The sequence below is a fragment of the Syngnathoides biaculeatus genome, chromosome 6 (assembly GCF_019802595.1).
Source record: "Syngnathoides biaculeatus isolate LvHL_M chromosome 6, ASM1980259v1, whole genome shotgun sequence".
Taxonomy (NCBI): Eukaryota; Metazoa; Chordata; class Actinopteri; order Syngnathiformes; family Syngnathidae; genus Syngnathoides; species Syngnathoides biaculeatus.
The window spans coordinates 31,790,643-31,817,748 of record NC_084645.1 but is presented as its reverse complement, the minus strand read 5'-3'; the positions used below and the strand labels follow the sequence as shown (position 1 = coordinate 31,817,748).

Sequence of the window (27,106 nt, the reverse complement as noted above, 5' to 3'; positions counted from 1 at the left end):
TTTATTTCCACATATTCACAGACACAGTCATGTTTTTTTTTTTTAATATTAAAATATTACATTGTATTTGACACACTGCGGTAAAAACAAGAGCATTTCAGTACACATTATGTCTAGTTTCAAAAAATACTGTTCAAGTCCAAAACCAAATATTTCTCTCTTAAACAGGTTTATCTTAATACATTTATACCATTGTGGACCACTTAGTTTCAGTAGTTACAGAGTGAGCTTTTTTTGTTTTTTTTAGATTCACAACAAAGTGAAATATTTCATGATTTTTTTTTGGGAGGTAGCAGAAATGAAGATGCTGAGGTTCTCGCTTGGTGTGAACAGGTTGGATAGGATTAGAAATGAGCTCATTAGAGGGACAGCCAAAGTTGGATGTTTTGGAAACAAGGTTAGAGGGAGCAGGCTTAGATGGTTTGGACATGTTCAGAGGCGAGAGAGTGACTTTGTTGGTAGAAGGGTGCTGAGGATGGAGCTGCCAGGCAAAAGAGCGAGAGGAAGACCAAAGAAAAGCTTGATTGATGTTGGGAGGGAGGACATGAGGACAGTGGGTGTTCAAGAGGAGGATGCACGAGATAGGCTTAGATGCAAAAAGATGACACGCTGTGGTGACCCCTAATCGGGACAAGCCAAAAGAAGAAGAAAAATTACGACAGTTCTACTTTTTTAACTGAACCACTGAAATTAATTAAAATTTATAGTATATGTAAATGAGTTGTGTTTTCAAACATGTAGAGGGGGTTAAAGCAACTTTACGGAATAATGTGGGATTCTTTCCTTCCATTGACTTGTGTAAGCAGTCCACACAACTTGTCATGTTAGCATCAACCGTCTGCTTGAGTGAACACAACATGAAAGGTGTCCGGGCTGGTCCACCACTTGATACACACTATGGCTTTGAGGCAGTTATCATTTGTTCAGTTATTATGTACACGACTCACAAAAAGTTAAGACTATTTGGCTTTGGTGTGAAATTTCATAATGAACCTAAAATGCATTAGAACTTTTACCTGCAAGCTTGATTTGACCATCTCTAAGGTTTTGAACGCCAAAGTGTTCAATGTTTCAGTACTTTGTGCACATTTTTGTCTTCTCCAAAAGGTGCTTAACAGTAACAGTTACAGTAATTAATACTGCACACCCCTTTGAGACTCTTTTGTGGTTAACGGCTATACAAATAAACTTGAATTTTGTGAATATTACTGAGTTGTTCAAAAAGCATTGAAACCTTACACAGCTGGACGTGCATTCAAATGTTCATAGAAGGAGAACGTAATCCATATTTGCCATGTATTTTAGGTTAATCGATCCCGAAGTTTTGGGAGTAATGTAAATGTGGAGTTATTTAAAGAACATACTGTCAGTCCTCCGAGTCAGCAGCCTGCTGGTGATGGAGCGAAGTAATAGAGAGCCATTAGGATAAGGTACACAACCACCAGAGCTGTACCTGCATTAAAATAAAGTACAAGATAGAGAAATTGAGTTTTTATAAAAACACTTTCATATATACTCAGAACACTTGCATATAAACACATTTATCAATGTTGAGTTTATGATATTAAATGTTGATTAAATAATGTAATAATAATGCAGCGAGGTCAGCACTGCAAATGAGAATCTGTTCTCAGTTGCCTCACTCAGATAAATAAAGGTTAAATTCACATCAAAATATGAAAACTTGATTACCACTAAACTGATCATAATTAGCACAAGTAAAAATACATTATATTCTTGAAATATATTTAAACAATGGATTTATTGTGTCATACAGTAGAAAGATTAAACATATGTATGTATATATTGTTAAATAATTGTGCCCCGCGACTGATTGGTGACCAGTTCAGGGTGTCGTGTGCCTTTCGCCCAAAGTCAGCTGGGATTGGCTTCAGCACTCCGTGACCCTGACCAAGATGAGTGATGTTGAAATTGCATAATTGGTTATGGTTATGATACAACAAAAACATAGTAGACACAATTTTCTATGTTAATAAATTAATGGTTGTTCATTAAAATCAAATGTATTAAAATCAAGAATGGAAATCCATCCCTCCATTTTCTGTAAAGCTTATTATCCTCACTAGAGATGCTGGCGTGCTGAAGCTTATCCCACCTGTCTACGGGCAGGACACGGGGTACACCCTGAACTGGTCGCCAGCCAATCACAGGGCACATACAAACAAACAAACAGCCATTCACAAAATTTAGAGGCTCCAATTAACCTACAATGCAGGTTTTTGAGATGTGGTCGGAAACCGGTGTGCCTGACGAAACCTCAAGAAGGCACAGGGAGAACAAGCAAACTCCACACACGCTAGTCCAGATCAGTCCTTTTTGAGGCAGATGTGTTAAAGAATTGGCTACTGGATATTTGAGTAAAATAAAGTTTTATACATACAGTACATATCCAGGACATGTATTTATTTCAATGGCGTAATTAGAATTCATTAAAATGTAACCAAGAATTATTTTTGTCACTAAAATATACTTTGATTAAATAACAAGTACCTAAATAAATATTCAAATATAAACATGAGAATCAATTATTACTTGATTATAAAAATAAGCCACTTTGCCTATCTATCTATCTATCTATCTATCTATCTAACCTCAACCACAAATGACCTGATCTGCTAATATTATATGACGCACAACAGCAGGCTGTAAATTCAACACTTACCTTGAAAATAATCTGACTTGCCATCCATGAAAATGTAGTTGACCAGAATGACACTGAAGATACTGGTCCAAAGGTGCAGGTCGCTGAACAAGAGCACAAAACCCACATCCTGGCAAAGCAGCAACCGGGTTTTATTCAAAGTTAACTTCAACGAATGCAACGTAGTAGAAAGAGAAAACTTTACATAGAAGGCGTTGAACAAGACCAGGATTGGAATCTGGAGCATGCACACCTGCACAGCAATACAGCTGCCTACCTCTAAGCTGTCAGGAAAAGAAGAAGAAGAAAAAAAAAAAAAACTTAAGACGCCAAAAGACACATTTTAAGTGTCGTTTTTTTTCACGATGGTACCTGAGACTTATGTTATTCTGAAGTGCAAACTGGATACCGTTCACAATCTCAGGGATCTCGGGAACCATGGCGATAATTGTTACCCCAATAAAATACTGGAGAAGGAAAACAAAAATATAAGGCCAGGAGGGTGAAGAATCCCACAGCATTGCATGATTTGAGGAAACCATTGATAACAATGGAGCATGGTCTGTCACTGTCAATAATATTAAACCTCCTATTATTCATTTCACTTTTTGTATTCAAGTTGAATGAGTACTTTTACCAACCTGGGAGATATTGGGCTGGTTGAGGATGGGCTGCATGTGCTCAGTGGCCAGGTCAGCACAGGCAGACATGAGGACAGTGGCCATGATGAGGATGAGCAAAGACCTCCATCGAGACCAGTGAACCACAGTACTGCCGTGCTGGTGGTTCTGGCTCTCTAGTTCGAAAAGACCTTGAGAATTAGCACCAATTAGCACTGATTCAGTACTGCACACCGTATGGGGTACACAGTCTTACCTTGTCCATCTCCGAGGTGGATGTCATAGATGTGGGAGTGTGTCTTGAGTGTAAATATCAGTCCAATGATGTAAGCCACCGGCAAAAGGGCAGAAACCGTGTACACCAGGGGCCTATCAACAACGATACAATTTTGGGGGTATCTGTAAAACACTCAGTATCCTCTTGATGCCATTTATACAACAAAGTAGTTTTCTGTTCAACTAAACAGAATCAGAATCACAATAGTCTTTGATTAACAAGTATGTGTAAAACACACAAGGAACTTTCCTTCAGTAGTTGGAGCCGCCCGAGAACGACAATTGACAGAGAATACTTAGGACACATAAAGACGTGAAAAATAAATAAAAATAGCATTGGTTTAAAATGGTATTTTCCTCAGTAGGACAGGCCATGTGTTACTTGTATTTTGAGAGTTGGTTGTTGAGTTTAGCCTTGTTAAAGACACTAAGAATATTTAGGTGTGAGTCTGGGTATTTTCTTCTATTTTGTTAGCAGTGCGGCATTCGTATTAGCGTGAGGCGGAATCTAAACACCGGCGAGAATGAAATATGCAAACTCCCAAGGCGAGTAGAATGGCTTACAGTTCAAAAACAGGAACTCAGAATCCATGCTGCAGTGTGTGCTGAGCTCCATGATATCAGTACACAATTTTTCGTTGATATATAAGTTACGAGTCTCCCTGGTGAAGATGGAAACCGGGAAGCATTATACTGTCATCAGCAAGTCTTGGTAAAAGACAGGTTGGCGGAAACGCCAAAGTCTTTGCGGGTGTTACTCAGAAGATGAAGCTATTTCATTTTGCTCGGTTAGGGTGCGTAGAAGTGGATCAACAGGAACGGCAATATTTATCCTCTCTTGCAGAACTCAACTTGGATACCAGCTTTTTTGCCCAAATCTCAACTTTGGGAAAAAACTGAGCGGATTTGAAAAAGTTGCTGAAAGAATGTCCAGGATAGACTCCCTTATGTTTAGTAAGTCTTCCCTTGTGCAAGTGAGTTGTGTAATGTCTGTCCAAAGACAAATGGAAAAACATAAAAATACAGTACTGGAGAGCAGATAACTGAGGCATCCACATGGATAAACGCCATCATGTTAGGTGCACGTTTCACATTGAGTCAGCTGTTCAGATGAGATCATAATTACTTTACATTTACTGTGAGATTTTTCTCATGTACCGTAATTTAGGGCCTACAAGCTGCGACTTTTTACACACGTTTTCATCCTTGCGGTTTATCCGGTGATGCGGCTAATTTGTGCATTTTTTTTCCCTAACGGCCGCAAGGGGACACTCGAGCGGAAAAGGTAAGAATGAGACCGGTCGAATATATGTGCCGAGGAAGTGACTTTACCGGCCCTGTTACCGCTGTGCTAGCGTGTTGCTGCTGTGTGACTAGCGTGTCCCAGTTATATTTACTGGTAAGTTTAATTTACGTTACCATTAGCCCTAGCTTTAGCACGGCACTAGCGTTAGCACTAGCATAGCGTGGAACACTAGCTTAAACAGTAAAAAAAAGTTAAACTCTTTCCATGAAACGTCTTTCTTTGTAAATATCTCGTGTTTCAATGTGGGCAACTTGCGGCTTTTACACACCAAACGGTATTTCCTTACTCATTTATGAGTTCATGAGTATTCATGAGTATTTCGTACTCAGTGAGGCTTGTAACCAGGTGCGCACTGTAGGCCGGGAATTACAGTAAATCATGTGCCTCGCTCAACAAAGGTTGAAAAACACTGGACTAAAGATGACCTATGAGGATCCATAGCCTTTCTGTATCTCTGGCAACATTTGAAAAAACAAACAAACAAAATCAACAGTTTACAGTGGAAAACATTTGTCATTCTTGTGGAAAATAAATACAATTACTTACTCAACATGGTGATGGAACAGCGTGCCGTTGTTCTGTTGAACAGAAATCAAGATTTGTGGGGGAATTATCAACAATGTTCACCATACCATAGTGCCTTGACTTCCTTTCAGACTCAGGGTGCTCACCACATCATAGTGACAGTTGTGGCAGACAAATGGGCCACTGCTGTTGCTTGTGGTGTTTGCTGATGTGGAGTTGGTGCAGGCATCGCAGACAAAGTTGCCGTAAGCCTTGGAGAACAACGTGGGGGCGAAGACACCTGCAGTGGAAAGGACAGTAAACCTGTATCTGTATTCTGTGGTAAGTTGTTTCCAACCATGCGTCCAAGTACAAGCATAGTTTCAACTGTAAAATAATCTTACTGCATGCACGATTGAGCATGTTTTAGTAGCATGCTTTACATATGTATTCTACTTTGGCTGCATCTTATGCCATCCATCCATCCATCCATTTTCTGAGCCACTAATCCTCACGAGGGTCACAAGAGTGTTGGAACCAATCCCAGCTGTCATCAGGCAGGAGGCAGGGTACACCCTGAACTGGTTGCCAGCCAATCGCAGGACACATGGAGACAGACAACAGTCGCACTCACAATCACACTTAGGCGGAATTTAGAGTGTTCACGTAATGCATGTTTTTGAGATGTTGGAGGAAGTGCCCAGAGAAAACCCATGCAAGCACGGGGAGAACACGCAAACTCCACACAGGCGGGGTCGGGAATTGAACCCCGGTCCTCAGAACTATGAGGCCAACGCTCTGACCAGTTGCTGCACCGTGCCGCCAGCTTCATTTAAGTAAAACAAAAAATAAATGCTGCAGTCTCTTGTTTCTTAAATGGAATCAAGCTCTTCTTAAAGCCTTGATTTTAAAATAAAAAACAATACATTTTTTAAATGAGTTGTCTTGGGGGGAGATTTTAGCATTTTGGGCTTTGAAATTGTTAAAGAATGCATGTTTTTGGATGTCAAATGTAGTTAAAAGATTATTTTTATTAAAAACCAGATGCACTTTAATTGTTCAACCTTGTCATGTTTTTAAAATGGATTTTTATTGTCTTGATCCTGTCTCGGTCTTGACTTGGGCTCGACTCCCAAACGTCTTGGACTTGGGCTCTGGTCTCGGATAGTGTGGTCTGACTGCGAGGCGATATTGCACATTTAGTACTTAACAACTTCATAACTGCCAATAATGGTAACCACGACTGTACATACACACACACACACACATATGAATAAATACAACAATTATTTTATCCACATGGGTTTCTCTCAGGAACTTAATGTCATTCTATGTTTTATCTATTTATACTTTATCACTATTTCTTGTGGTCAGATATCACATGCTCAGCTGTCTCTGCTGGCTGACTGACATTTCATCACATGAGGGCAACGGGAGCAACAGTCGGGAAAGTCCCCGACTGAAGGCCCATGTGGCGGATGCATGACCCACGGCTGTCTTTCCGTTACCTCCAACAGAGATGAAGAGCAGTGCAGAGCTCACTCCAGTGCAGCGACTGTTAAATCTTTGCTCGCAATGTCTCAACCCTCCAATTATCATACAGATGCCCTGTGGGATCAAAAAAAAAAAACAAAACTGTATGGTAACTCGGAATGTTGCAATCAGTATGTGTGCTTGTCCCGGTGTGCATGTGTGTACAAAATGTGACTCCTCACAGGGATGAAGAGGATGCACCCGAGAAGTGTGCCAGTCAGCGCAGCCTTCACAACCTCCTGCAGGCACGGGTTGGATGCCCTGTGACCCCTCAGCAGAGCCGTAATGTAAAAAGTCAACTCTGTGACGGAGCCGAAGGTGGCGTTGACAACAGCACCAACGGCAAAGTTACTCTGGGCTGAGATGCTGGGAAAGAGTACCAAGAAAGAGTAAATTGAATCGTGTTAGGTTTTAACGTCAGTGGCTCTCAAACTCGCCTCCTTGAGCAGTCACCTTATCGTAATTGGAGAGGTTTGTGTGTCTCAACGATCCTAGGAGCTAGGTTGTCTGGGGATTCATGCTCCCGGTAGGGTCACCCATGGCAAAAGGGTCCGTAGGGTAGGGACCAGACAAAGCTCAGACGCAGGTCACCGGGGCCTCCTCCTTGAGGTGGGGCTCAAAGGCAAGCACCTGGTGACTGGCCCTGCACCCAGGTGGGCACCGTCTGGAAGGGTACTATAGGTCCCCCATCAGTGAGAGGGCCCATAAGGGTCCGGTGCAGTGTGAGCTGGATGGTAATTGAATGGGAACTTAGCAATCTGATCCCCAGCGCCAGAACCTGGTTCTAAGGACGTGGAATGTCACCACTCTGTCAGAGAAGGAGCATGAGTTGGTATGTGAGGTTGAGAAGCTTGGGCTATGGTACCAGTCCTCTTGAGAAGTATTGGATCCTGTTCCACTCTGGAGCTGCCCATGACGAGAGGTGGCGAGCAGGTGTAATGTATACTCATTGCACACCGGCTTTGCGCCCATACACTTGGGTTCACCCCAATGGACGAGAGATTAGCCTCCCTCCGCTTTGGTGTGGAGGGAACGGGTCCTAACTGTTGTTTGTGCCCATACACCAAACAGCAGTACAGAGTACCTATCATTTTTGGAATGCTTGGAGGGGGTGTTGGAGAGCACTCTTGCTGCAGACTCCTTTGTTCTGCTGGGGGCCATCAATGCTCATTTGGGTATTGACAGTGAGACCTGAAAGGGCATGATTGGTAGTAATGATCCCCCACGATCAGAACCTCAGTAGTGTTCTGCTATTGGACTTCTGTGCTCGCCAAGGATTGTCCAAAAAAAACATCATGTTCAAGCATAAGGGTGTCCATAGGTATTCTTGGCACGAGGACACTTTAGATCACAGCTCGATAATTGATTTCGTAGTCGTATCATTGGACTTGCAGCCGCATGTCTTGGACACTCGGGTAAAGAGAGGAATGGAGCTCTTTGGCCTGTGGGACTCCTGCGGCAGGTGATGGGTACCAGCTGGCCGAGCAGATGGCAGCTTTGGTCATCGTTGAGGGAAAAATATGGTCATGGGAGGAGTACGGTTACGCCGTGGAAAACGATTTCCGAAAGGCTTTGAGGAAATTCCAGACTAATATCTGGGGTCTCAGGAGGCGAAGCTGTGCGTCATCAACACTGAGTATAGTGAGGACGAGGCACTGCTGAGCTCAACTTGGGATGTCGTGAGCCGGTGAGAAGAATACTTCCAAGACCTTCTCAATTCCATTGGCAACTCTTCCATTGAGGAAGGAAAGTTTGGGGTTTCTGAGGGGGCTCTCCTATCATTGAGATGGGTACAAACCTCCTCAGTGGCAAGGCCCCAGGCTTGGATGAGATCATTTTTTGTCATGTGTTTTTAATGATTGGGGATTTTTTTTTGGGTATGTGTGAGAGGATTTCTGGTTTTGCGTGTTTGTGCATGTGTGGGTCTATGTGTGTGGGGATGTGGCCATGTGTGGAGTTTCCTCGTGTCAGGAGATGTGAGCTCACCTGGCAATGCCCATGCCGATGTAGTGTGACAGAGGTATGATGGAGACAATTGCTATGGCGAACTTGGCGTCAGAGCTGGCATAACGGTTATCACTGTCAATGTACCCGATTATCAGTGCAAATATGACGAGAGGGAGGAGGTCTGGCAGGAGGGTCAAAGGTAACAACTGATCTTAATTATGGAACCTCCAAATCTGAACAAAAGTGGTATAATGTTCAGCTCAGCCACAACTGTACTTTAAAAGTCAATCATACAGTACAGGTTTAAACCTACCAGGATCTCATTGCAGTTGTCAAATTTAAAAGAAGGGCAATCGAAATGTATCTGATAACTATATCTTCATTGAAGCATGGTAAGCTGGAAACAATAACAAGCTGTTGGAGGCAGCATATTATGGCCCTTTGGGGGCATGAGAAAAAACAAACATGGCACGCTCAGTTAGTGCCATATTTATTGTTTGACTGTACTCCTTTCATGATATATTACATAATTGGATTCTTTTATTAACATATGTTGTTCATTTCTATTGTGATTTGGTGAGATATAGTGATACCTTGACTCATGATGAGTTCATTTTTTTCAGTGAACAACCGCTTAACTTTACTTGAACATTAAATCAAATTCACCCCTTAAAATGAACTGAGATGATAGTCTGTTCAAGCACCCCCCAAAAAATATATTTTGTTGTTTAGGTTTTATTACAGAAAAACAACATTGTATTGTACCTAAAAATCATGATAAAATAAAAGATAATGTAAAGTAATACACTGGTTTTTTTCTATTTAATTATTGTACATAGTGTAGTATTTGTGTGTTGGAAATACCTTTGAGCGGAATCAACCAAACAATAACTCGCAACTCATAAATCAACATACCACTTACAGCTACATGTCAATAAATTAGAATATATTTACTGAAACCTATTGAAATGACATAAAATTGTGCAACAGAAGCCTGCAGAGTACAATAAATGTGTTTTATTGTTTTCCAATTTGTAGTGAGACTTCAAGGTGTATATATATATATTTTTTTTTTTTTTTTTTTTGCAGCACATAAATCACATCCATAGTCTTCTGCAGGCTTCTGTTACACAATTAGGTATGCAATTGTAATGAATTACAATAAATGTAGTTTAATTTACTGAGATGTAATTTCAAATAAAACTGAATTGAATAACTATGCCCACAGTGGTAAAGGATACTGACAGCAAATACATTGATGCCATCAACAGTGTACTTGTAATAATACCAGTTTGCTGCATGGTAGCAGCACAGCACTGTCCGGCTCTCATAGCCTTGATACTAAAGTTAAAAAAAATAAAGCAATAAAACGTTAATGAGCATGAAAAAGCTTGTGTCATAATGTGGAAAAAAAAGATACATACAGGGTGTCCCCCCAAAAAATAATAACGATATTTGTCAATTATTTCACATGTTGAAAATTATTCGAATTATAATAAACATCAATTTTACAATTATTTAAAGTGTGTATAATTTTTTTGGGGGACACCCCATATATGAAAGAAAATCTGTTCTCTTACCTTCCTTTGTGAGCTTTCTGACACGGACACATCCTCCGGAGGCAAGAGAAGGATGACGGCTAAAGTGCGTGCGTTCATCTTAGCGACAGGGATGGTGAAGACCAGGATCCAGGAAAGGAGGCAGACCAGAGAGTGGATAATGACCAGAGGAGGATATCCCAGCAAGAGCCATACATAAGTGGAGGGACGACACTAAAAACAAAGAGGTGAGGAACAGGAATAATTGCAGCATACAGTATAAAGCAGTGAACCCAACTCCCTTGTAGTTTATACTGTTTGTGCCCCTGAATTTTAATAGCTATAGTATTTTATGGGTTTTATAGTATACGTAAAGTCCTAATTTAGAGTTCTGCTTCTTACATTGTTCCACTACATGCTGGGAATTATTGAGGTCTACTGGAAGAGATCCAGTATGATTAGAAGAAAGAAAAAAAAAACATCAGGGATGTCCAAAGTTTAACAAAAGGTGTTGTTCCCAAAGAGCAGAGAGAATACATGCCTATCTATAGCATTAGCCATTATATGTTAGCCTCAAACTAGAAGACGTTCATTTGTTAGAGGAAATTGTTTGAATTGGTTGAACATTTTGGTGTTTGAATATCACAGGATTAATTATTTATTGATTTATTAACCAGTTTTACAGCAAAGCTCAAGTGGAATTGACAGAAACAGCTTGAAACATGCACACTTTATCTTTTATTGTGAGAATTATGTGAGTGACAGAGTGAGAACAGGTGCTCAGTAATGTCTTGAGATGTTGGTGTTTTAATCAATTAAATGTGTTTAAAGCATTTAGAAGAGATAAAAATAACAAAATGAAAGTTTTTATATGGAGTCTCAATAAAGTGGATTTTCACCTATCACAGGTGGGTCTGGAGCATCTCCCCCACGACAAATGGGTGTTATTCTGCATATCATTTTTGTACATTTTATATTTTTATCACTATATTTTGCTACATAATTTCATAACAACGGTGGCTCAGCCGGAAAGCTTTAGCCTCACAGTTCTGAGGTCGCAGTTTCAATCCTGGACCACCAGTGTGGAGTTTGCATCTTTTCCCCGTCCCTGCATGGGTTTTCTCCGGGCACTCTGGTTTCCTACCACATCCCAAAAACATACAACATTCATTGGACACTCTAAATTGCCCCTAGGTGTGATTTTGAGTGCGGTTGTTTGTCTCCATGTGCCCTGCGATTGGCTGGCAACCAGTTCAGGGTGTACCCTGCCTCCTGCCTGTTGACAGCTGGGACAGGCTCCAGCACTCCCGCCAACCCTCGTGAGGATAAGTGGCTAAGAAAATGGATGGATGATTTCATGATACTGTGCAAGGTGTACCTAAAGAAGTGGCAGGCGAGCATATAAATGTTAAGGGTCCTTTATAGCCGCATGTGCAGTCACCCTGCTGACGTTATTGCGGCTATCCCACACGCAGTTTGGCTTTATACTTGAGCTCCACCCCGCGCACATTTTTTAAAATGTGCTGCAGTTCTCCTCAAAGTCAGGGGTGTCCCTACGGCTGATATTGACAAGGACGACCCGGGTTTCCTCTGCATTTTTGGGCCATTTCCGGTAGCCTTTTTTATTTCCTTTCCTTTCCAGAACAAGGAACAGAGCAACAAAAATGTCGACCAGATGATACTTTTAATTATGCTGCAGAATCAATCAAGAAGGCGGCGGTGTAGGTGGTATGAGGACACAAGGAGAAAGTTAAGTCAGTAATCACAGCGTGTGACTAAAACGGAACAATCACAGGAGATGATCTCCGCGGCATTGTACACGCAGCAATAACTTTTGTCATGTGCTCATCAAGTGACACATAGGGACCGCGTGGCCCAATGCATTGCTCACGAGATACAATTCGGGTGCTCTCGTTCGGGCGAGCGCATGCATATGAAGGTGCCATTACCCAGTAGCCCGAGGGTGCTTGCCGCTCTGACGCCTCCTCCGGGACAGGACTCTCGGTGGGTGACGGCAGCAGCACCGGCGAGCTGTCCTCCATCCACTCCAAAGTGCACTCACAGTCAGGCATTTGCTCACAACATCTGCGAAATGTATGTCCAATCTGTATGAATACATGCCCAATAAAAGAAAGTGTAATTATTAGAATGACAATGAAGCACTCACAATCATAAGATTTGGCCACCAAAATGCCACCATTTTCCTACAATAAAAATCATGAATAGATCAAATAATGAATACATATTTAAATGGCCTACTGTCCAGTAAATATAAAAAGTAATACCTGACAAACTAACTTGCCGAATGGCCACAGGAAGTAACAGGACAACTTCCAGCAGAGCTTTCCTGAAGAGATGGAAAAGTTACAAGGGTAGGAAAAAACAAACAAAGAAAAACGTGTGATTACTAAATATGAACTACAGTAAACCACACCTATACTGTGGGTCAATATTTGCACTCTGTAGCATCAAGGAATTTCTAACTATTAAATATTTTTATATATGGTCTATCTTGTAGACTTGCAATACTGTACTGCTAGTGTAACGAACGACCCACCTACCATACGGTGCGCCGATGACAGTGAGGAACATTAGTAGGCCCACCAGCAGGTAGATCACGGAGAGCCACCAACCAAATAGAAACATATAAGTCACATTTCCACATGTGAGGAGATGAGCTGCCAACAGGACAAACACGTTAAAATTGATATATACTGTAAAGTACAGTACTAGTAAACAATTGTAATTTTTTTTTTTTAATCAAACAATCTATGACATAAAAAAAGACTGGAGGAAAAAGATCATTTAAAAAAAAAAACATCATTCATTGAAATGTGTAATGTTAAACCATTAAGTCCAGAGGTGATCCAGATATTAGTGACTCTCTTCTTAAAACGCTTTTATCATTTCATTTTTACTTAAAGGGAATATACTTGAGAAAATTTTTATTATTGATGAACACAAATAGTCGTGTCTCTTCCGTGCCTATGCACTCATCATGTGTGGAATTCAACAAAATTCACATTTTTGTTATGTCTATTTCTAAAAATGCGTCTGTGAAGGACCTTTCTGAATGGCCTCATTTACATAAGTGCCCCCAACCTGAATTTCTCCACCAATGAGTGGTATAATGCATATTTTTGGATAGTGAAGGACTGTCACAGACAGACGTGTTATTAAAACACCAGGGAACTGTTTAAAAATGGCAGGAAATACTATAAGTGTATTTCACAGTATCTTCAATTATGTTTTTACAACTATATTTTACAATATATTGCTACTCGAAATAAAAAAAAACTGGTATTTTTTATAAGCAGAAAATTTAATTGTATGTACATTCATTTAAATAGGAAATATGTTTTGAGATTTGAGTGGTTTGAGATAAGAGCATGGTCATGGAACAAATAAAATTTATATCTCAAGATATTGGCCGCTGTGTCTTATATTGTTTTGCACGACTACAATCTACAGTAATTTCCGGCCTATAAAATGCAACTTTTGTCACACGCTTTAAACCCTGCGATTTATGCGGTGATGCAGCTAATTTGTGCATTTTTTCTAACAGCCGCAAGGGGGCACTCGAGGGGAAAAGGTAAGAGTGAGACTGGTGGAATATATGTGCCAAAGAAGTGACTTTTACCGGTCCGGCCCTGTTAGCGCTGCGGTAGCGTGTTACTGCCGTGTCTCTGTGATTTTTACCAGTATGTTTTTTTTAACCAGCCCTAACAGCATGGCGCTAGTGTTAAACTTTCTGTGTAAAATCTTTCTTTGTAAATATCTCGTGTTTCAATGTGGGCACTTACGGCTTTTACACAGCTGTGGCGTATGTATGTACCAAATGGTATTTCCTTTACATATGTACTAGGTGAGGCTTATAACCTGGTGGGCTCTGTAGGCCGTCAATTATGGTAATCGCTTCATGAGATCCCAACATATCAGGGTATGTCCGATTTAATATTAGATTTTGCCTGTGGCTCGAAATTAGGGGTGGGAAAACTTTCGTTCTCAAGGGCCAGATTGGATTTTGAAAACAGGCAGATAAGACAGGTCATACGTAGATGACGTAAAAATATTCAAATGATGCAAAAACTATGTGTAAATAAGTAAACGTTTATATTAGTAATAGATAGTGATAATAAATTGATCCCTACAGAGTACCTGGACCAGTATGAGGCTTAATGACATTCAGTTCTGAGTAGAGCTCTTTCACCACTTCGGATCGATCTTCAAAGGGGCGCTCGGTCACGTGGCTCTTCCATTTTCTAAAGCCAAACTGAAACACATCCAAAACACTAAATCATAACAAAACTCTGGATGTTGAGCTTTCAGCCTTTCAAATGTACAACCACCTTTACTGGAGATTTTTTTTTTTTTTTTTTTTTTTTTACATTCTCTACATATTAGAATGGAAATGTCCAATTGTTCAAGGTTTCAGTACTTTTTCTACAACTTTCTGTTCGCTAACAAGGAGCAGAATGTCAAAATTCACAACAGGTGTTTGATCAACTAGTTATAAGACGTTAATATTTTCTGGTTATTAGAATGTTTATTAAAACAGTGGTGTTCATAATACCTTTCATATTTTGGCATTGTGTGACCAGGACGACAGCTAACTACTGATCAACAGTACTTTATATCACAAGGCTTCATACAGAATGTTAAGGGGGGAAAAGTCAAACAGTTTTACCATTCTGACACTTGTTAGGGTCACAGAAGTGAACTGAACATCCTTAGAAATGTATTGGTTGATATGACTCAGCCAACCTGTCGTGAATTTTGAGAGTCCAATTCCATCCAAAATAAACACTTTTTGAAACTATTGTATACATAGAGAAAGAGGTCTGTCAGAATATTTCCAGGACTTGTGTCACGAAATACAAAGTACAAGATCTCTCCTTCGGATGAACTCCCATGGAGTCACTTAACACACTTTCTCAGATTTCTCTGCCTCATCCACTCCTGGATAGATTTTCCCAGGATTCCCAGGAGCGCCATCATCACAGCCATCTCAATTTTGTTTACGTCTTCAACACGGTTCCCCTTGATGCCCACCTTCAGCTTGGAAATGAGGGACTCCCATGGAGCCAGGTCATGTGAGTAAGTAAAATGCCCCAGCACAGTGATGCTCCCCTTGACCAGGAACTGTCAGATGCTTAAGGCATTGTGAGCAGGCACGTTGTCTCAGTGAAGTAGTTACAAGTTTCACCTCTTTTCGTACCGTGAATGAAGTCTATGCCACATGATCTCTTTACAGATGTGAAAGATGAACATCAATGATCTACATATTATCATCGAAAACATGTAGTTTTGGATTTGAAATACTGTGTAATGCAGGGGTGCTCCATGCGTCGATCAACATCGACCAGTCGATCGCAGGATGGCGTACCAAAAAAAAAAAGACGTCAGCCAATGTTCCTTCTAAGATGCGGGCGTGCGCAATTGCACACTGCTGACGCGGTCTCTTCGCACAGATATTCTGCATTACATGCAATAAAAAAAAAAAAAAAACAACGAAAAAAAAATCCAACGCAAATTGAAAGTGTAACATACAGCTATTCAGTTTGTGGTATTTTGCAATGTGATTCAATGAGTGAGGGATGACTGGCTGCTACATCCAATGGAACAATTCACATACATTACTGTAAAAAATGAAAAGAAGAAGCCACTGGTTTCTTTTGGGCAGCACACGGAACTTTCACCGCCCTGCTCCACTCTTAAAGGAGTACACTCATAATTACAAATTTTACACTACTTAAGCAGACCATCACTGTGGTTTATAATGACAAGGCCCACCACCACTGCTTTAGTTAGCAACACAGTCTGGGCAACGTAGAGCAAAGCCGAGCTAGACATGCTGCTTATGATTACTCTCGATAATAATGGCAAAAGTTAAAAAAGAAATTAGGTTGTTTTAAGATGCAATGACTGTCGGAGAATGCGAATAATCGAAGAAAAGTGGTGAAACTGGACGAGATTTTCTCTTTTTCGAGTGAGAAAGGTCTGGTCTGAAGCCAAAGTAGAAAGTGCAGGATGAGACGGTGTGTAATGTTAAAATTCCACCTTGGCACAGCCTGATGGAGGATGGAAGCACAGAGAATACAGAGCACAAAAAGCCAATTCTGTATTTTAAATATACTGTAGGAGGCATGATAACATTAAACTTAAAAACCGTTTGGGGCATCATCACCCACCGCCCCCGCCTGTAGTTGGCGAAAGGCTGGCTGCTTGAAAAGTAGCTCTTGGGGTAAAAAAAAGTCTGGGCACCCCTGGTGCAATGTATCTTTTTGTGACATGGGCCCTGGAACTCTACCGACACGCTTCATACATATATAGTACACGACTTGACAGTCATACCCTGTAGTTGTTGACCAGCTTGTTGGCTTCCACTTTGTTCTCGGCTCTGATGGTTCTTATACTTTGGATCTCCTCCCAGCTATCTTCATACGCAAGATGGCTTGGATCTGGAGAGTTGACCAAAAATAAATGTTTGCGAAGGAACATTTTCTTGAGAGCAAACATAAATATTGCTGTGACCAGCACTCACACGAATGTGCTGACAAGTATTTTGTTGTGTATTGGGCGGGACATTTCAGCTGGTGTGTGGGTGAAGAGCAACACTGTGATGTTTGATATTGTGGCCCTTTGACAGGGCACTCGTAGAGCTGTGCCTCTTCGTCAGGTGCCTGGTCATCATCTTGTTGTGCCTGTGGAGAGTCTGGAACACAGAAAAGCTCATTTAAATACACTCATTGCTCCATCTTTGATCAGATTGGTTCGCTGATTGGCCCCAAAAATCTTGATCGTGTAAAGCCTAATAAACATTTTGTTTTGTACAAATATACATCCATACAGTACCAGTATAGCAGCATACCCGGAGGTCACTCATAACTCAAATTTTGTCTCACAACACAAAGTCAAAAAAAAATTGTAGGCTCATAGCTTGAAAAACTTGTGAGATGCGGCACTTATAAGTTAAGGTAACACCGCCATTTCATGTAATGCAATTTTAGTGAGAATTTTGTTAAAATATAAACTATGTTCAAGTTTCCAATTACCAGTCAAACTTCAATTTTGTAAATTCCGGGTTTATTTGCATAATTAGAAAAACAATCCAAACCCAAAACCCTGCTTTCATTCACTTTGCTAACAGCTTGTTGTTCATCAGACAAACCTAAAGCATGACTTCAATAAAAGGATATTCATCTTTGTGGGTGATATTGGCTCTGTGTCAAGTGAGGAAAACACATTTCCTTACAAGAAAACACAAACCTCGTGACTCCTCCCTCGCAATGTTTCTGAAATAACTTCTATCAGTTCCCATTTTTTTAATCTCATTTGCAGTATACTTATTTTAACGTCCTCGCATGCAGAAAATGAGATAGCCCTTGATGAAGCGCTTTTCAGTCATTTATTGAACGTCGTGAGAACAGTAAAACATATGTACACACGATGAGCACACAGACACAGGAGTTGCTGTAGGCCACAGCTCAAGCTCAGAGACTCACGTGCAGACTGCCGCTGACTGGAACTGAAAATGTGATGTCACTTTGTAGTGAGACAGCTCGCCCGCAGTGAGTTTTTTTTTTCATCTTTTCAGCTAATAAACTGATTAAAAAAATGGATGTCTGAAAAACGTTAGACAAAGTTAACATGATCATGGAGGGACTAGCTAAATTAACTTTTCTGTTGCTCAGATTCAGCAATCATGCTTATTTGACGTTAAACTGGTTATTGTTACATAGAGCTGACGTAAACTAACTCAAATGCAACCAAAAACATCCATCCATTCATTTTCTTTGCCGCTTATCCTCACGAGGGACGCGGGGAGTGCTGGAGCCTATCCCAGCTGTCAATGGGCAGGAGGCGGGGTACACCCGAAATTGGTTGCCAGCCTATCGCAGGGCACATGGGGAGAAGCAGACGCACTCACAATGGCACCTAGGGGCAATTTAGAGTGTCCAAAAAATGTTGCATGTTTTTAGGATGTGGGAGGAATCCGGAGTTCCCGGAGAAAGCCCACGCAGGTACGGGGAGAACATGCAAACTCCACACAAGTGGGGCCAGGATCAAACCCGGGTACTCAGAACTGTGAGACCAATGCTTTTACAGCTTCTCCACCGTGTCGCCCAACCAAAAACAAACATTTGAAAATTGAGAAAATTCTTTTCTCAAACCCGATAATACAGGTTTGGTATTGGGTCTTTCCCTTTTGAAATGGCACCTCCATATGAGATATTGTCTATATCTCTAAAAGTGTCACGTCATAAGACACAAATTAAATTTATCGTCCACACCAAAAGAATTTGATGGATTGAATTTACAATTTTTCTTTTGGACAAAAAAAAAAAAACAGTTTGTGCTAAATCAGGCTATGCATCCCCAAATAAAAGTTTTGACATTATTTCGGTTTAGTCAATCGCATTTCTTCAAACCGGAAGTACCCTGGCGCTTACGTATGTGTTTACAAACATTATGAAAATGTGGGTCTGGAAATAGCCCCGTGATGAAGAGAGATTCACGACATTTTGACAAAAGTATCTCACATCCATCTTATGAAGACCCACTAACTCTTTTCATAAAGGGTGCACATTTCTCCTAAAGTGAGGGAAAATGAATCTAAATTTCAAACACCACCGGACGTAAATGTTGTTAGGAACTCGGCCAAAAAATCTGATGACTGAAAAATATATAGCATAAGCACAAAAAATATATGTATATACAGTAGTATAATTCTCAGTCTTGGCACTTTTTCAGCAATTACCTTCAAACACGTATAAAGTATTGGAGACAAATCTCTGAAATCGCTTTGCAGGGTCCTTAGACCACACCGGCGCCCCCAAGGGTAAACGTAACGCATGATACACTTGCGTGGTTCAATATTACAGTGCAGCCATTGAGAAAAAGCACACTTGATAACACGGAGGATATCTTCGGAATGAGTACAGGTCGTTGTTGCCAGCTAAATTGATCTGTGGCTCACCTTGAGGGTGTTCAGCTGGCCTCTTCCTCCTCCGGCTATTTGCGTCAGCGCCCGGCGGGGACCACTGAGACATTCTGTGGTGCCTTAAGAAGAAGCACAGCCGGCTGCCGAGTCGCTTCGTCCTAAGGAATCGGCGAGTGGAATTGTGGGAAATGGAGGCAGGCCATTGTTCTCTCGTCTTAAAGGGGCAGCCACCTAGTGGGCCGGATGACCAGTAGGAATCAAGTGTTCTCGTGGCGAAAGGTAGTAAATACACACACGCACACACAAAAAATGTCAACCAAAGAGTAGTATACAGTAACTGTAGTGGATGTGTCTATGTTTTCAATGAGAATTACTTAAAATATAAAGTAAGAATCGCATATAAAGAAGAAGTAATCGTAACAGCTTAGTCTTCAATCACATTATAAGCATTTGACTAGTTTGTCAGTTGACATTTATTTGGTCTGAACATTATTATCTATTTATGACAAATATCCATCCATCCATTTTCTTAGCTGCTTATCCTCACAAGGGTCACGGGAGTGCTGGAGCCTATCCAAGCTGTCAACGGGCAGGAGGCGGGGTACACCCTAAACTGGTTGCCAGCCAATCGCAAGGCACATGGAGACAAACAGCCACACACACAATCACACCTAGGGGCAATTTAGAGTGTCCGATTAATGTTGAGATGTGGGAGGAAACCAGAGTGCCTGGAGAAAACTCATGCACGCACGAGGAGAACGTGGAAAATCCACACTTTTTTTTTCTGCTGAAATTTAATTGAATTCCTGCAGTCATTTCAGTGGGTCGTGTGGGCTTGTGCGCTTGGTAGAAGAAAAAAAAATAGCTCCATCTGATGGCTGTAACTTAATAATGATAAGTGTTCATGGTAGCCCTGCCCGTCCCCTGTCATGGACCTTGGTACTGGCCCCACTGTAATTACAACTTGGTCAAATTTAAGTGCAGTTCAGAACCTGAAAAAGTATACTGCAAATCCTAGAAATATAGTCAATATATATAAAATATACTACATAATGTAATCAAAGGTAAAAGATCACCATGCCCCCTGTTCTGTAATCGAAACCTTGAACTGACTGGAGCTTACTGGTGAAGAATAAACATGAAACTCTGTATTTGTTCTCAGTATTGTGTTCAAAATAAATATTTGGTTTCAATTGCAGCTTAAGGTTACAAAGACCTTTAAAAAGTTTGCGTGACCTAATTGTCAAGCTGCCCTTTCATCCCAGAAGATACAACAATTTGGATTACTGGCCTTGTGAAGCAGCCAATAGAAAACCTGAGCTTTTCACTGACTTTAAAGAGAAAAGAGGCCTGGATTGGTGGTTATTTTTTAACAGGAGAGGTGGCGCTTTAAAAAGATCAAATATAAAAAGGTGGCAGACATACAGTATATGGCGCACTTGGGGACTCTCCTGATCCGACTTCTTCAAAGACATGATCAAACGCTGCAGTGCCACCTTATTCTTGGCACTAGTACTGCTATGGTGCTTCACTGGGACAAAGGTTGAAGCTTGGAAGCCACTTTCCGGACAGGATCTACCAGATCCGCCCTACCATCACCCTTTTGACCCACTACGACCGCCTAATCAAAATCCCTTACCGAAACCTTCAACCCCCAAGCCCCCCACGGGCCCGTCTCTGCCAAAGCCGAACAATCCTTCACACCCCGGACCACCTTATACCCCTGACCATGTCTTTCCACCTTACATACCTGTCGGATCAAATTTCCAGTTTCAAAACCCCCCTAATCCACATGTCTCACCGCCGTGGCCATTTCTCCCATCTCCTCAAACGCAAAATCCACCACCGCTACAAAAGCCACCATCTGGAAACCAACAGAACCCACTTGCGACAGGACCATACTTTGTCCTGAAACCACCCTATAACTCTCTGTCACATAATCCAAAATACTCACAGCTGCCGCCATGGAAGTATGCTTTATTATCACAACTACCTGTGGACTCTCCTTCAGAGAAGCCTCCAGACCTCGTAGTACACCCTCCTTTTTATGGTCCTTATCTCCCTTCACCATACAAGCCAACGGTTCCTGTTTCTCCAGATCCAGACTCAAAGCCACCAAACTCCAAACCACCAAAGGATCAGCAAAGAGTACCGTTTCTTTACTATGATCTCCTACCACCTTTGCAAAATCCATTACTGCCGGGAACACCCGTAGTCCCAGTTCCTCAGGAACCCACTGATGTGAAGCCATTCAACCAAAAGGAGATGGACCAGCTACAAAAAACTCCTTCATTTCCCGGACCACCTGTCGGGCCAGTTTATCAGATGCCAAGTTATCCTTCATTCTCTCCAAAACCTGTGGATCAACAACATCAAAATCCGTCACTGCCTCGACGCCCACCGAAGAATCAACAACCCGGGGGACTCATCCAACAATTGAATAATCCTTCATTGGTCGGACCACCTTGGTTCTCAGGTTTAAGACAAAAACCTGTGGACCAATCAGACCAAAAGCCAGTCCAACAACAACAAATAGGAACCGTTAATTCTGGATCCAATAATCCTTCATTCCCTCAACTGCCCCTGGGCCCTCCTTATTTTGCTACAAAAGGGAAAAAGCCATTACCTCGAGGATTTTCACTTGATTATTCTTCCCAGGAACCTCAGTCAAACCATCCTGGAAAACACACACCAGTCCAATCCACGCCGGTTGCGAAAGACCCCAATTTACAAACTTGTGACGTGTTACCGGTCCAAAGAATCCCCTGTGGAGGTTCTGATATTTCTGCCGCTGCATGTGAAGCCATCAGCTGTTGCTACGATGGACAACAATGCTACTTTGGGAAAAGCGGTGTGTATTTTTTTTTTCACTTCTTTTATCTATTTTGATATTGTACACCCTTCTGGCGCCACAGTGAGCAACTCGTGAACACGATGAACTTTACCGTTTCTCATTCAAAACATCTCGGCTGAATTTTTGTCTCATTTAGGAGCTAAACCAATGACTTTGTTGTGTTCTTCTAGTGACTGTCCAGTGCACCAAAGATGCTCAATTCATTTTGGTCGTGGCCAGAGATGCCACCTTACCCCACATAGACATCGAGAGTGTTTCACTGTTGGCAGACGGTCCTGGTTGCACACGAGTTGACTCCAATTCTGGTTTTTCCATATATCAGTTTCCTGTGGCTGCTTGTGGGTCCGTCGTTACGGTTAGACCTTTATTTTTTTTTTTTTAACACCCTGGAAAAAAAAGGGGGAAAAATATATTATATTGCATTTACATGTTCTTTTGTTGTAACGTTTCTTGCAGGAGGAGGCTGGTAAAATTATCTATGAGAATAGGATGACCTCCTCATATGAAGTTGCTGTGGGGCCTCTGGGTGTCATAACCAGGGACAGCAGCTATGAGTAAGGCATTATGTTCCGCTCCTCACAGAATGTAGTGGATATTTAATTTTGGGATGATATTTTAGTGTGACCCTAAATGAACCTATTTTAATTTGATGGTCTAAAATATTTTGGATGCATATTTCCAACTGCTGAATGTTTCAGGTTTGCACAAATTGCAGTTATGCGGTCTGACGGCAAAATTCGCAACAAGTCTCTACGAACCGGCTAATGAATTTACAGGTTCAGTTAGAATTGCTATTTTTTAGCAATACTCTGCTGGTCACATTTTGACATGAGACTAAAAGGACATCTCTTAATTAATTTACTATTTCGTCATCATGAGGCTTCCAAACAAAAGTCAAGGGGAAAAAATGAAAAATATAGATCAGAAATTAGCGCAAAAAGTACTCAAACACTTAACATGTGCATTCACAGTTTAGAGAAGTACATGTATAATTCTATAGAGGTTATACAGTAGTGCAATATAGCGTAGGTTCATCCTGAAATCATTTAAAACCCGAGTAACACTCATTTTTTGAGTACTGTATTCAGTTGGACAGTGTCAAATTGATTGCGCTCCAACAATGAACCTGATGCAACCTTTTTCTTTCCAGTTTACTCTTCCAGTGTAGATACACAGCCACTTCGGTGGAGACTCTTATTGCAGAAACTCTGTCATTGCAGAGTCCTCCTTTATCAGTGGCCGGTCTGGGTCCCATTAATGTGCAACTGAGGTTGGGTAATGGGCAATGCCATTCGAAGGGTTGTCATGAAGGTACGTGCGCACACTGCCGGTAACCTGCTTTGTTTGGAGACAGAACATTTATGAGCGTCTTTGCACTCACAGCGGAAGTGGCTTATAACTCTTTCTACACGGAGGCCGACTATCCTGTGAGAAAAGTCTTAAGAGACAACGTGTACGTGGCGGTTCAACTCATGGACAGGACCGATCCCAATCTCATTCTCGCCCTCGGCCGCTGTTGGACCACCACCAGTGCCAATCCTCACTCACTGCCGCAGTGGGACATTCTGATCAATGGGTAACAACAAAAACTATTTTTGGCCTCCCTTTTTATTTTGTAGCACTGTTGACATTGCCCATAGGGTTTGCTCACTGGCAGCCGACTATTCCATTCATTTCATTTCAAGTGTTCATTTCAAACTCAAGGTCGATAAAAGATGCACTGTCAAATTAGGAAAATAAATAAAACCTTTCTACACAGTGCAAAATATCTTAATAACCGTAGGCTACAACATCCTATGACAGTGTCTAATAAATGATGATCTAAAATAACTTAAAGACCAGGTTCATCACATTATTGAAAAAGAATTCTTGTTGGCCTGAAAAAAATATCCCAAATGCTTTTATGTAATCCTTAATCAAGGTATAAAACATCAGAAAATACATTTCACTGGTACTGCAACAGTCAAGCAAGTACAGTATAAACACTTTCTAAAGCAATTACTGCATGTAACTCCCATTTAATGCGATTGGGTGGCGACCAATTCAGGGTGTACCCCATCTGTCGACCGAAGATAGCTGGGATAGGCTCCAGCACGCCCGCAACCCTTGTGAGCAGAGGTGGTACGGAAATTGGACAGATGGATGGAACTCAAATTTTCTTGTATGATGCATCAATATTAATCATTACGTGCCTTTCAGATTACAATATCCATCCATTGATTCCTCCATTTTCTGAGCCGCTTATCCTCACGAGGGTCACGGGAGCGCTGGAACCTATCCCAGCTGTCATCAGGCAGAATGCAGGCTACACCCTCAACTGGCTGCCAGCCAATCACAGCAGACTTCGATATTTCGCAAAAAGTTGAGATTTTACATTGCTCTTTTTGTTCATTGCATTATATACATGCTACGCTGTAAGAAATGGACATTGGCCAAGCAAGCTTCTACACTTGCAAAAACAAACAAACAAACAAACAGATAGATAGATAGATAGATAGATAGATAGATAGATAGATAGATAGATAGATAGATAGATAGATAGATAGATAGATAGATAGATAGATAGATAGATAGATAGATAGATAGATAGATAGATAGATAGATAGATAGATAGATAGATAGATAGATAAATAAACAAGCAAACAAACAAACAAATAAACAAAAAAATAACTAAATGGGATGCCTGTAGACAATACACAACCAGACAACAAAATAGGTTAGCTTGCAGACACGCTGGACATTTTAGGCTAATGTTAGCATCGAAGAAAGTGGAAGGTGAATTTCACTCATCAACTTGATTCAGTCAATGTATGCTATTTGAAACTATATATATTATCATGACACAGTGGACATGTTAAGCTTCAAAACATCTAACTAAACACACGAGAAAATTCCAAACCATATATGGGTAAAATTTATTCATTCATCATTCAACCACATATTACTGTACGCATAATATACTCAGCTGTATGGAAGTAAAAATGTGCCACAAGGACTTGAATTTGAAATGCCACAGAAAACAGGATTTAAATTTGAAATGTGAAATGATCACATTTTCAAAAGTTGTATTTCAGTGTAACTTTTCAATCTTTGCAATTCAACCGGCCACAATTCGCTGTCTAAAATTCACCATCTGTGCCACCAGGCAGGGTCACTTCAGGTCAGAACCGAACACCCAGCCAATCGCAGTTCCATCCATCCATCCATTTTCTTAGCCGCCTATCCTCACAAGGGTCGCAGGAGTGCTGGAGCCTATCCCAGCTGTCAGAGGACAGGAAGCAGGGTACACCCTGAAGTGGTTGCCAGCCAAACGCAGGGAACATAGAGACAAACAGCCGCACTCGCAATCATTCCTAGGGGCACTTTAGAGTCTCCAATTAATGCTGCATGTTTTTGGGATGTGGGAGGAAACCGGAGTGCCCACAGAAAACCCACGCAGGCACGGGGAGAACATGCGAACTCCACAAAGGAAGGCTGGGATTGAACCCGGGTCCTCAGACCTGTGAGGCCAACACTTTACCAGCTGCTCCACCGTGCCGCCTCAATCACAGTTACGCTTTTTTAATCACGTGACGGTGAATTTCAGACAGCGAATTGTAGCCGGTTGAATTGTTAACATTGAAAAGTTACACTGAAATACAACAATTGAAAATGTGATCACTTTGCATTTCAAATTCAAATCCTGTTTTCTGTGGCATTTCAAATTCAAATCCTGGTGGCACATTTTTACTTCCATATAGCAGACATACCAAATTACGTGCAAGAAACACTGAGAAACATATTTCAAGAGACTTTACATTGTGCCGTAATGTGTGCAAATGCTTGGCTACTCATAATAAGACCTCACCGTTTCATTGTACTACTGCATTTTCACAATGACTAAGTTATTCTAATGAGGACACCAAAGGAGCTTTGTAATGATAGTTGTGTGCAAAAAGCTCAACTTGCAGTTTATGAGAGAAACGTCAATCCAATTCTCTCCAAAATACAATAACTCATTGTGTATTGCAACGTCAAGGATGACAGTGATACCACATCAGGTAATCCCTCTGAACAAACATTTGCTCTTCCAGGTGTCCAAACATTGACGATCGCTACGCAGCTACCCTGGTTCCTGTTGGTCCTGGCTCTGGTGTCGACTTCCCAAGTCACCACAAGCGCTTCATTTTCAAAATGTTTACCTTCGTAGATTCAAGTTCCTTACAACCCCAGAGTGAACACGTAACGTATCGATCCACATAGAAAACTGCGGCAGCAGCCCGTCTGCGGGACTGTCCCAACACGTTTTTCTTTTCGCAGGTGTATATTCACTGTAGCACGGCTGTATGCAACGCAGCTTCTGGCAATTCCTGTGAGCCCATGTGCTACAGGAGAAGTAAGGAATTTGCTTACAATGTGAAAAATATCGGGATCATAGACATTCTTGATTCTCAACCATATTTGGATGCCTGTTTGTTTTGTGCAGAGAGAGATGTAACATCTGTGACCCAGACAAAGGAGGAGTCAAGGATTGTGGTCTCCGCTGGACCTCTGGTCATGCACACATCCTGAACAGCATCTGGCAGAGACCACGTTTTTGCCAGAACAGTTTCACGGCATTTGCGACCACAACACAACAAGTTGATTAGTGGCGTGGAATAAACAGCCGAGTATGAAATTGTAACGGCTGGAAAAGAACACTAAGGACGCTGAACTCTCCAAACAACTTTTAGTTTTCATTATTGTTTTTTTACATAATTTCAGTATTCAGTAGGATTTCATTTTGATTTTGAAAATCCTCCACAAGCTGACACTTTTGAACGTTTCAACTTTAAAAGCATTGTGACACAGAGTGAGAGCATAATATTTCATTTAAAGAAACCCTCTAAGTAGTTTTTTTCCACATTGTGGCAGTGGTAAACTTAAATGTATTCCATTATAAT

The 27,106-nt window shown here is 41.2% G+C and overlaps 3 protein-coding genes across 5 annotated transcripts; 2 read left to right on the top strand and 1 right to left on the bottom strand.

The window, feature by feature from the left end:
• Positions 1-81: 81 nt before the first annotated feature.
• On the bottom strand, positions 82-23,416 carry LOC133501693 (uncharacterized). 3 transcript variants are annotated; one of them, XM_061821555.1, is made up of 22 exons: positions 23,321-23,416; positions 22,418-22,570; positions 19,367-19,561; positions 16,931-17,101; positions 16,741-16,847; positions 14,545-14,659; positions 12,948-13,064; positions 12,672-12,733; positions 12,336-12,491; positions 10,429-10,620; positions 10,090-10,189; positions 8,888-9,029; positions 7,084-7,267; positions 6,877-6,976; positions 5,536-5,669; positions 5,411-5,442; positions 3,539-3,651; positions 3,304-3,473; positions 3,035-3,129; positions 2,868-2,946; positions 2,684-2,792; positions 82-1,453 (listed from the first exon to the last, which is right to left on the bottom strand). In XM_061821555.1, exons 2-22 carry the CDS (start codon positions 22,497-22,499, stop codon positions 1,380-1,382), a joined length of 2,529 nt encoding a protein of 842 aa, XP_061677539.1. In that variant the 5' UTR covers positions 22,500-22,570; positions 23,321-23,416; the 3' UTR covers positions 82-1,379. The 3 variants fall into 3 exon arrangements, 2 of the variants coding, with proteins under 2 accessions (XP_061677539.1, XP_061677540.1); XM_061821556.1 differs by having other exon boundaries at positions 3,304-3,458; XR_009795240.1 differs by having other exon boundaries at positions 1,422-1,453; positions 2,868-2,941.
• Positions 10,511-27,106, top strand: LOC133501696 (zona pellucida sperm-binding protein 4-like). The gene is made up of 8 exons (XM_061821559.1): positions 10,511-10,634; positions 22,355-22,539; positions 22,641-22,738; positions 23,335-23,495; positions 23,568-23,760; positions 26,258-26,405; positions 26,484-26,559; positions 26,650-27,106. Exons 3-8 carry the CDS (start codon positions 22,674-22,676, stop codon positions 26,733-26,735), a joined length of 729 nt encoding a protein of 242 aa, XP_061677543.1. The 5' UTR covers positions 10,511-10,634; positions 22,355-22,539; positions 22,641-22,673; the 3' UTR covers positions 26,736-27,106.
• LOC133501694 (uncharacterized) lies at positions 19,551-22,314 on the top strand. The gene has a single exon (XM_061821557.1). It carries the CDS (start codon positions 20,804-20,806, stop codon positions 22,217-22,219), a length of 1,416 nt encoding a protein of 471 aa, XP_061677541.1. The 5' UTR covers positions 19,551-20,803; the 3' UTR covers positions 22,220-22,314.

Excerpts from the sequence above, each read along its gene's own strand:
- LOC133501696 (XM_061821559.1), top strand. The coding sequence starts at position 22,674 with ATGACCTCCTCATATGAAGTTGCTGTGGGGCCTCTGGGTGTCATAACC. Across the intron at positions 22,739-23,334 it reads ACCAGGGACAGCAGCTATGA|TTTACTCTTCCAGTGTAGAT; the intron begins GTAAGGCATTAT and ends TTTTCTTTCCAG. Across the intron at positions 26,560-26,649 it reads GCCCATGTGCTACAGGAGAA|AGAGAGATGTAACATCTGTG; the intron begins GTAAGGAATTTG and ends TGTTTTGTGCAG.
- LOC133501693 (XM_061821555.1), bottom strand. The coding sequence starts at position 22,499 with ATGGAAAAACCAGAATTGGAGTCAACTCGTGTGCAACCAGGACCGTCT. Across the intron at positions 3,652-5,410 it reads CTGTTCCATCACCATGTTGA|GCCCCTGGTGTACACGGTTT; the intron begins GTAAGTAATTGT and ends CGTTGTTGATAG. Across the intron at positions 1,454-2,683 it reads CAAGTCAGATTATTTTCAAG|GTACAGCTCTGGTGGTTGTG; the intron begins GTAAGTGTTGAA and ends ATTTTAATGCAG.
- LOC133501694 (XM_061821557.1), top strand. The coding sequence starts at position 20,804 with ATGATCAAACGCTGCAGTGCCACCTTATTCTTGGCACTAGTACTGCTA.